The sequence below is a fragment of the Sphaeroforma arctica genome (assembly GCF_001186125.1).
Source record: "Sphaeroforma arctica JP610 unplaced genomic scaffold supercont1.378, whole genome shotgun sequence".
Lineage (NCBI taxonomy): Eukaryota > Ichthyosporea > Ichthyophonida > Sphaeroforma > Sphaeroforma arctica.
In genome coordinates, this window is record NW_014040180.1 from 6,940 (window position 1) to 17,638 (window position 10,699).

At 43.7% G+C, this 10,699-nt stretch overlaps 2 protein-coding genes across 2 annotated transcripts in view; one reads left to right on the forward strand and one right to left on the reverse strand.

The window, feature by feature from the left end:
- The window catches only part of SARC_05733 (hypothetical protein), a 2,337-nt gene extending 711 nt beyond the window's left edge, over window positions 1–1,626 (forward strand). Inside the window, exons 2-4 of the mRNA XM_014300396.1 lie at window positions 685–759; window positions 1,156–1,231; window positions 1,466–1,626. Of these exons, the coding sequence (XP_014155871.1) occupies window positions 685–759; window positions 1,156–1,231; window positions 1,466–1,593 (279 nt within the window). The 3' untranslated portion in view covers window positions 1,594–1,626. The remainder of the gene's footprint in view (window positions 1–684; window positions 760–1,155; window positions 1,232–1,465) is intronic.
- Window positions 1,627–1,921: 295 nt separating this feature from the next.
- On the reverse strand, window positions 1,922–5,707 carry SARC_05734 (hypothetical protein; the record flags this gene model as incomplete). Its single annotated transcript, XM_014300397.1, has 1 exon — window positions 1,922–5,707. The coding sequence occupies one exon, from the start codon at window positions 5,705–5,707 to the stop codon at window positions 1,922–1,924; it is 3,786 nt and encodes a 1,261-aa protein (XP_014155872.1).
- Between the last annotated feature and the right edge of the window lie 4,992 nt (window positions 5,708–10,699).

A 10,699-nucleotide genomic window follows, 5' to 3' on the forward strand; every position in this document is an offset into this window, starting at 1 on the left:
TGTGTGTATTTATATGTACATATATGTTTATATATATATATTTATATATATATATATATATGTGTGTGTGTGTGTGTGTTTGTATATATATATATATAACTATATATACTGTATATATAGATATATATATATATACATATATACCTGTGTGTTTGTATGTATACATGTATAAACATCTTGTATATGTGTACATATTTATAATTTTATATCATGTATCTAAGATATGTATATATATATATATATACATATATATATATACAGATATGTATATGTGTGTGTATGTATTCATATTATATATATATATATGGACAAATCTATGTGTTTGCACTTTGATATCTAGACTGACGTCGATTTTTTGCTAAATTTTGCGTATTTGTTGTTGTGATGCACTGATTGGGGCGTGTCTATATGTCTCTCGAGGTACCTCTCAGTGGTACTGGTCGGAGTGTTAATGTGTTGATCCTCCAGTGAGCTAGTGAGGGAGAGAAAAAAGGGGTGTTCTTCTGTATGTGTTCATTTCCTATTTGCATTCAGACCTAGGATGTACGTCTACCTCCAGAGGTGAACAGAAATTTAGGAGTTGAGCACAGGATTAGAAACCACTGGATTAATTAAATATGTACGTCTCTGTTACATGTACATATCTCTGATACTAACTAGATCTTCCCACCAATTATGCTCAAGGACCAAACGCTCTTGCTCTGGGCTGGAACCGATTCTTCTTTCACAAATTTGGCAGTCGCTATGCCTCCACGGGATGTAAGTTTTATATTTGTGCTGAGTATTTGCGGTAGATATGTTAACGTCAATTATTCATATCACAGAGTACAGTTCTTCTCCATGGAAATGTGACTGCGTAGGTGTGTATGTGCTATAGACAAGCTCAATTCATAGGAGTCTTTTCCATCTCAGTTTTTCGCATATGTATATGAATTGTGTCCATCCACGAGTATATCAATAACAATTTCGAATTGCCGGTCAGTTTAAAACGTGCATATTAACTGTATTGGTTGGTGCATAATCAACAATATGCTCGCATCCCTTCCGAAGCAATATTACATGCACATATTCACACACCCCGTTATCAGCCGTGCTCAGGATTACCGTGATATACTACTGCACAATAAACCCACAATGATTGATATGTTTATACAGGAGATGTCTAAACAAGGGGTGGGCTCACTACTTCTGGGCGATTCATTGCGGTCCACGGGACCAGCACAGCGATTAGGTGAGTGTGACATCTGTTGCAATTAGCACCAGTCGGAAGTCTTATTGGAATTTCTCTTCATACGGATTAGGCCTATATTTTATGTATTAATGAGTCGATTTGATGGTGATAGCTGCATGGCTGTGTTTGCAGTTGTGCAGTATCTATGTACATGACGGGAGTTATACAATGTCTCGTATAGTTCTACGAATAGTACTAACTGTAGCTAATTAGTACAAATCTTGTCTGCTGCAGCGAAATTAACCGGCAAGCAGATTCATCTGAGTATCAATGTCAGTATATCCGACAACGTACAGTTAGCCGAGAAGATGGTTGAAGAACGCTTCGTCAGGGAAATGAGGACGCAGCCAGAAAAGTTCTAGGGATTCTACATAGATAAAAGATTAGTTACAAATATATGAATTAAAGTTTATATTCTAAATTTGTATCGGACGACACCATTTCAGAGTATTGCTATGTGAAACTACACCAAGTACATGCCCTGTGATGCTAGCTCTGTGCGGAAAACACTATACGTTACGCTCTCATATCTTCGTATTATACAAAACCCCGCAAATTGTACCCCAATGTATTCAATTTGGACATGCATATCATTCAATGAATTGTTAATTTATTTCGAAGTCTAATAATATTGAAAAAGATGCGGCTAATTTATGATTAAAATATGGAATACGCTAGGTCGGAATGTACTTAGGCACACACAGGCATCTTGAAAATACCCAGTCTGCGATTCACGTCCTTGACCGTTCCATTCTTCTTGGTTCGCTGCCATCTGGCAAAGACTCGCATACCAACCTTGTTTTTGAACTGCTTGTTTTTTCCGTTCCACTTGGCGCGTGTGGTGGGCAATTCAGACGCTTTCACCGCAACAGTGTACTCGCCAGAACAATCCTCACCATCCTCGCAACAATCGTCACATGTCATCAAGTAATATACCTGTTTCACTCGAAGGTAAATTTCAGGTATTGAGTTACTAACTACGGGCAACTCGTGTACCATGACGCTCATGTGTGCACTCTCCGCAACATTTGGGTTCGTGCAGGCCGGCTCGCCTGCAGCGGATGAAGCAGGAAGCGTATAGAACTGAATACCATCGGGAATAGAGGGACTAGCTCCTACACGATATTGGCACCTGCGTCCTTTGAATCCCTCCGCGCAAGTGCAGCCACCATTACCATCCGATTCACCTTGGGGGAAGATACACACACGCTTCTTGTTATTACGTCTGCGACCTCCAATAGTGGCAGGGTCTGTACAGGACGTCATCAGTGACACGAACGAACTACGCACACAGTCGGAGCTATCACCCGCGGCACAGGCAGTTTCTACATCGACCTTACAATTCTCCACGGCAGCAGTGACATCCTCGGCCGGACATCCCATGTTGCGTACAGCAGGTATTATTCGATCGCAATTCGCGAGCGTGTCCAGGTTGATTACATTTCGACGGCGCCTGGTTTCAGCAGTAAGCTGGGTGGCACCACCATCCTCGCCATCCTGAGGTGCAAGGCCCATGGGCACTTGAGGTGGGGCGTTGAAGCCAGTGGGTAGACCAGTACCTTCCGCACCGCAAACAACCGGGAAAGCGGAAGCAGATCCGGTAGCCGCGTTGGCAGGGTCTGCGATGGGCTCCAAAAAATTAGCGCCCGCTTGCCAGAAACCGGGATAGGCTTGAGTGTTGAACACGGTAGCTGAGTTATGGTCGTTATCAATATCACCATCCCAATTGCCACAAACACCACGCTCCGAAGTGGTTTCGAATTGTCTGTGCCTGGTATTGGGGTAGAGGTAAGCATCAATCACATAGTTGTTGCCGGGACTAGCTCGCTTGAGCAAAGTAGCGTGAGTACCATCCTTGAAATAAATGTGGTGGTAGGTGTTAAACTCAGATCCCGGGTCGGGCACAATTCTATAACGTAAAATGTTTTCGGTGGGACCATCGAATTTCAGGACCTGCGCACATTCGTCACAATTGTGTAAATTGCGTACAAGTATGGTATCACCTTTGTATAGAGAATCCTCAGTACATTCGCAGTCGGGCTTCGCCAGAGATACGAGTGTAGTGCCTTCGTCAGACACGTATGTAAAGGTAATCGATTGATATGTACTCACTTGACCTGCAGGACCGTGCACGGCATTCTGTTTGATTCTTCGTGTGATGAAATGCTCGCCACGAACGATGAATTTCGGTGATACGAAAATATTAACATAGTCGCCATCGCCGTAGTGATGACGTTTTGCGTCGAGTGTCTTGGTATGTGGATCACCGGACGTTCTGCAAGTGGGGATTGTGCTGCCGCAACCTCGCGATACTTCAATTGACGCCTGGCATTGACCATTCGCACCCCATTGTAATTCAACATTGCCTGCCCTTCCGCAAATTGCCGCGCTCAAAGTTGTGCCGCCCCAGAGATAGTGTGGGGCAAATGACAGGTGTGCATTACCTCCTGAAGCACCATCTACAACGCATGCAGTGGACACCAAACCACCCTCGGTTAAAACGTTAATTGGACTACCATCAGCAGTAGCTATGCCAAGAGTAACTGCTCCTTCAGTGTTATCCAAAGTGATCTTAGGTGCGTTAAAGTCATCAAAGACTAACGGAGAACCATCGGCTGTGGCCTGAAGTAGCGCCGCACATTCTGATCCTGAGCCACATTCGATATCGAAGTTGAAGTCGGCTGTGATGGATCCGTCCTCTGTTAACCAAACCCCAGCAGACCCACCCTGACGGTTATTCGCACAACATCCATCCTTGGCGGAACCATATAGACCGATCTGGGCACTATTCATGGGATTGATGCGAATATCATAAACTTCGCTTTCGCCAGTAGCGGAACTGTACAATTCAACGGTACCTGCCACGGTACTATAGAAAGTCTTGTCGAATACATTGGAAACGCCGCAACCTTCTTGTGTGATTAGCGCATCCTGAAAATGCACAGGATCACTGTAAGTTAAAGTAACTTTGGCCGTGTTTACATAGTCGGCAGTGGCCCATAGACCTGTCAGTTGAACGGAGGTACTATCTAATCGCTGCAAAGCTCCGGAACCCTCACTGAAACGACCATGAATGTTATCACCACCATCAAGGACATTCAGTACGTGAGCGGTCTCGGTGGCCGTATTCTCTGGAGTGCAGGACACGCCATGGGGCAACACATTGAAAGAATTACAACAGTGTTCTAGAGCCGGCACATCAGGGAAGTTCTGAGGCCCCGATGTAGAACATAGTTCTCGCACCTCGATATTCCAATCATTGTAGGGAACGGGCATAGGGTACGAGCATCTGTCACACCCAGTAGCTCCAGCGTATTGGCCGGGAGAAGCGATGCGATACATTAACCAACCTTTGCATCCAGGCGCACCTTTATTGCGTGTATCATTCCGATCATAGCAGGCGTAGCTATAAACATCGTCGGGTGCGTCAGGCTCACTGCTTTGTTTCCCAGACAGCTCAACAACTAGTGGTTCTGTGCCCTCGGGTACAATTTCAGTGAGAGTGGCGTGTGCAAACCCTCCATTGTCATTGTTCAAGGAGGCAACAATATCACCATCAGGAGAAAATGTGAAAGTATTCGCATCTGATGCGGTCCACCAAGCATCGATCATCATGTCAAAGAGATGCGTTGAAACTCCATTGACTTCCACATACGCTGCAACTCTGCCATATAAATGTTGAGATTTTCTGTCGTCATCAAGTTCGATTTTAACATCTGTGAATTCTATGGCGTTGTATCCCACGGGTAGTCGGGCATTATCCACACAGGTATCCCGGAAGAGTTCGTTGACAATGATACCATATTGTGTTCCAAACCTGGCCTCTTGAGAACCTCCTGGATGATTAAGTCCAACATACTCGGCATTTTGTTGCAAAACGCAAGTATCGAGAGTCTCTAGATCAAAATTCAAGTCCACGTTAGGACCACCGGCAGTACTCAGCCAAGAGGCGAATCCGTACATGTTTTCTGTACAGCAGTCGCTGCCGGCCGATCCGTGAATACCAATTTGTGCACTGTTCATGTTCAGACTAACCTCGTATGTGTCTATCGACTTTGTCGCGGCATTGTATAGTTGGACAGTTCCACTTACGTAGTCGTAGAACACCTTATTATTGGGATGGTCCGGACTAGCGCATGCCGCATTCTTAGTAACTGCTTCCTCCGAACTGACCACGCTCGAGTAGGTGACATCAATCTTGGCGGTCTTCATATTGTCGCTGGTGGCCCAAAAACCTTTAAAGTTCAAGGTTGAGCCGTCGTCAGATTTCTCAAGTGAACCTCGCCCATTCAGATAATGTCCACCATATATTGAACTGGGTTGTACCCAGACCGCCCAGTCGGCTTCATAAGCACCGGTGTTTATCCTGTCATTATTCGGGCATAGCGCATTGCGAGGCATCACATTGTAAAATTCGGACCCCAGCACTACAGGAGTGGCTATTAATAGAGCTCCGATAACATTAGAGATCCCCATTGTGAACAATCTAACTGTTAACTCTAAACTTGCGAATGTTAGCTTGTGTGCCGTGTGTAGCATTCTGTCAAATGCCTTTATACTAAATATACCACTCGGTCGTTTCCTGCGGTTGTATTATGAGTTATCACTACAAATTGCCGTAGAATATTCACGTTCTCCTAAACAACTCCATCACTGCCACTGTCACAGTCTGAGTGAGTGCTCACTATTGTTTACTGGGTTCTGTGCAGTTAAAATATATACATATCCAGCCGAACTCGTGAGTGCTCACTGTTGCTCACTGGGTTCAGTGCAGTTAAAAAAATATCCAGCCGGAGTGCCGGACTGGTGAGTGCTCACTGTTGCAGTGTTGCTCACTGGGTTCAGTGCAGTTAAAAAATATACATATAAAAAGAGCAAACACCCGCTACTAAAACTCTGAAATATCAATTTATCTGTTTATCTGTTATCAACCAGACTTTTACTCAAGAGTCAAGAATCACCGGCTCATTGATGAGTGTGTTGACACTTGACACGCTACCAAGAAGATCAAGGCGGTCTGACGCCCGGGCCAAGACTCAAGAGTCCAAGACTGTAAATAGTCTGTATGCCGTAGTCCTCTCCTGTTTTTGTTTTTGTTTTTGTTTTTTAAATAATTTGTATGTTACAAGTTCTTATCGAATGCTCAGTCAAACTAAAGCAATGACTTTCACTTTAGTGTGCTCTACCTCAACACTCAGCAGTCACCAACTCACCATTCAACAAATGATGTGTGAACAGCTGAACACTGAACACTGAACACTGACAGTGAACACTTTTTTTTTAAATACAGTGAAAACGGTCAAAACACTGAAAACACATTTTTTTATTAAATATTGACTATTGTCAAGTGCCAATAGGCAACACGCACCACCGTCACCAGTTTTAGATAAATTTTTAACTCTCTCTTCTTGTGAGAAAGAAAACTCGGAACTTCTCTGTCAAAAGTCAAACAACTCTCTGTGACGCTGTCTCTCGCTGTAAATAAATACTAGCTCCAAAGAGAGTAGTAATGTTACATATCATGGCCTTCTCAACATCTGGCCAGGTTGAGGTCACCACCAGGCACCAGCAGGTAAAAGTATATGGTGCAGTTGCGTACATTAAACATCACCCTCTAAAATGACCCCTACTTTGGGTGAGCATGGAACCCGAACTCCCGAACTCCCGAACTCCCACCAGTGATCAGAATCAAACGTTATATAACGGAATTCTTTTTTCAAAAATACTACAGAGCCTGAGCCAAGGTCAGTTCTACAGATATTATTTTTTTTGCTTAAAAACAAAACATACACTCTTATAAAAAGTACTATAAATTGTAATAATATGTATAATTTTAAATTTTGAGGGCTATGGATAATAATAATAAATTAAAACAAATACTGAAATACTGAAAGGGTCTGATCACTGATCATAAATATATAGCCTTCTGTTCTTATTTCAGAAAACTATGGTCTGATATATTTTTATATTTTGTAACCCTCTAAAATAAAAATTTCATTTTGATATTTTGTTAAAAAAAACAAATAATTTTAAAAATAAATTTAAAAAACTTTGAATTTCATTGAAACCAGACAACCAGTTGAGTATTTATTTCAACAAAAACCTTAAAAAGCGTCCAGAAACTCTAGTCGTTTTATATATATTTTTAAAAATACTGTAGTCAATATTTACAATTTCCATTTTCCAGACACATCGACCATGCGCGGGTATGCGCCTCAGCCCTCACAGACTCACACCTAACATTGTTGATGGCGATTAGGCAGACCGGCGCTGTGCGAGCTCACACCGAGAAGTTTCAAGAGCTGCTACTTAATGTACCGAACATGCAAGAAAACGAGGCTGTAGCTATATACATCAAGGGACTTGACGACCAGTTGAAGATGGAGGTACGCTTGAAGTCGGCTAATGAAGACAGCGTAATAGAGGCAATGAAACTTGCAGACATTTCAGGTTCGATTATTCAGAAGTCACGTGGTGCACGTGACAAGGCAGAGGACTCGAGTCAGGGTAGAGATGGAAATGGCAGCAGAGGTAAGTGCAACAAGTGTGGGAAGGCTGGCCATTTTGCTAAGTACTGTTCGTTTGACGGAGAGTGCCGAAAGTGTGGCAAGAAAGGCCACTTGGCAACCGTATGCAAGCAGGCATGACGGGACGGTCCGATCGTACGACAGCTAGGAGATAGCAAAAGAATCTGGCGAGAAGAGTTGCTTATTGACGGTCGTACAGTATCGGCAATACTGGACAGTGGGGCTGAGGTAAACTTGTTACCAAAGGGCTGGGCTGGTCCAAACTCAAAGCAAGAAGATCTATCGACAGCTAGAGAGAGCTGGCTTGATGGGTTTGGTGGGCGTACCCGATTGTATGGACTGGTGGGGCTCGTGGTTGGGTTTGCTGGCAACGAGAGTCTGCAGACATTCCATAGCGTCGACGCCAAGGTATTAGACGTTCCGTTACTTGGGTGGCCTTGGATACGAGATTACGTACTTGGGTCGTCGCTGACAGCCAGGACAAGAACAGACCAAGTATTGGAGTTCGAGGAAGACTTGGCTTGGGAACCATCGGAGTCGCCTAGGAACGAAGTGCTTCCTGCAGAGAAATGGATGACTGCGGCAATTCAAGATTTTTTGCAGGAGGTTGCATGGGTAGATGGCGAAGAGTGTCTACCATCACGGATGCTGAGCGTGAGATCGTGTTACAGGATGGTGCTAGCCCGGTTTACATATACTATGAAAAAAGGAATCCTCAGAAGAGAGAGGCCATCAGGACTGATGTTCATTGTATGCTAAATGAACACGTCATTGGGGAGTGTGTCTGAAAGACGGATTGGGACCTGCAGCGGCTGGTAGTCCCAAAGAAGGAGTCTGGCACATGGGGTTTTTGTTCAAATTTGGTGTCATTGTATCGGCAAATGAAGCTTCGGTCGTGGAGGAGGACTTGGTACGGAGTGCATCAAAGTATAAGTATTACTCTGAGTTGGATATGGCACGTGGTTATTGGCACGTGGAACTCACACGTGAATTACGGAAGTACACCACGTTCACTTTTGAAGGAAGCGCTATCGATACTTGAAGATACTAATGAGGCTGATCGATTCAGGATTTAAATTTCAATCCCTAACCTTGTTGGTTCCGCCTATGATACTTCCAATACAGGCATGTGGTCTGGTGCGGCATCGGTTCACCCCCAACATCGCTCTTCAACCGAATTATGACGGATAACCTGGTCCTACTTGGCATTTCGTACTCTGTACTAACCCATTCCACAGCACTACACGATAAAGACCTGATCCGAACCACAGATGTGGGTACGCTATTTAGTAGGTCAGAAAGCAAATATATGGCACTCGATGGTGTCATGTTTTTGTCAGCACCGGCCTGAATTGACCCAGCGCATATTCTCCATTGTCGACTCACTTGGTCCAAGCTTCAACAGGGAATTTACTGAACCACTTTTTCCCATCCGAACCACTACAACAGCTATTAGAGCCATACTATATGTACAAACATTGTAACATAACTCCTTTGAAATAAATAATATTATCCCTAATGGAAGAGATTCTAGTGATGAAGTCATCCTAGGATCTATGACCAAGGAAGGACATGCTAACTTACTGAAGGAGATATTACGCAGACTGAAAGAGCAAAATGTCAAGGTTAGTCTGGCGAAGTATGAATTCATGAAGTTGAAGATAGAGTTCCTCGGGCGAATTATTGGAAGTGGGTCCTCGTCAATTAAGGACGAGGACGAGGCTGCACAGTCTCTGCGAACAATGCAAACTATCAGGCACCCGTGCTAGCTTCACCACAAGAGGATGACGCAATAATACCACGCACGGACGCTAGTAGGATGGGCTGTGGGACAGCACTGTGCGTTAATAGAGTCGAAGGTGTAGTACCGGTATCATTTGCATCGACACGATGGAACTCAGCCCAGCAATTGTATTCGATTACAGAGTTGGAGGCATTAGCTGTCGTCTGGGCTTTTGATCGCTGATCAATTATACTTGCTAGACCACCTGGTCAATTCTATGTATAAACCGACCATTTACCGTTGTTGGGACTCTGAAAGCGTTTGGGTGATGAAGATACTGTGCGATGTCGACGAATTCGACGTTGGTCCCTAGGGCTACAGAACTTCAACTTTACACTTTCATATGTCAAGGGTAAGGACATGGGCGACGCGGATACGTTATCTAGACTCGCCGGGGATAATGATGAGGCGGTTGCTTTGGAGATGACGTTGCTAGGCGACGGGGATGAACCAACCACAGACGAGCTGCTACTCGAGCTACATCAGGATCTTGCTCATGTTGGTTTTTAGGGATTGGCTGACTTATATCGGCAGGTCATCAATGAAGAAGTGACAGGAGTTATTTTTTTTCTTTTCTTTTTTTTTCTAAAGATAGGATTTTATGAGTCTCTCGGATTCGTCCCCAACGAAACATACCATAGTTTTTAATAGAGCGACAACGAAACACTAAATAAAATCCCTTCGGCGAAAACAGTACTGAGATGATTATATATAGGGAATGTCTCAGCCTCACAATCCCTCAGAGTATTGCTGTTTTCACGAGGCATACCTAACTTTACCAAAAGACTCCTTTCTTTTATTTACTTCGAATTTCACTATACTTAAGTTTAACCTACGCGTTTAATTTCTCTAAGACGTTGATATCTCTATGATAGACCGAATCTTACACATTTAAAAGTTAGCAAAGGTATTAACTACTTAGACTACTTGAACGTAAAGGTAGATAACTACCACAATTTTTTTCCTAAGCACAGTCTCTCCTTAAGAGAAAAAGACTGAAGTCATAAGTTAAGATTATGAGAAAGAAAGACAATACACCTGCAAAGAAACGCAAGGCTGAACGTAAGAAGATGGAGAGAGAATCCGCTAGCGTTTAACCGCACCGTCGCCGAAGTACTTATGTCAACAGGACAATGCTTCGGATAAGGATGTAGCCAC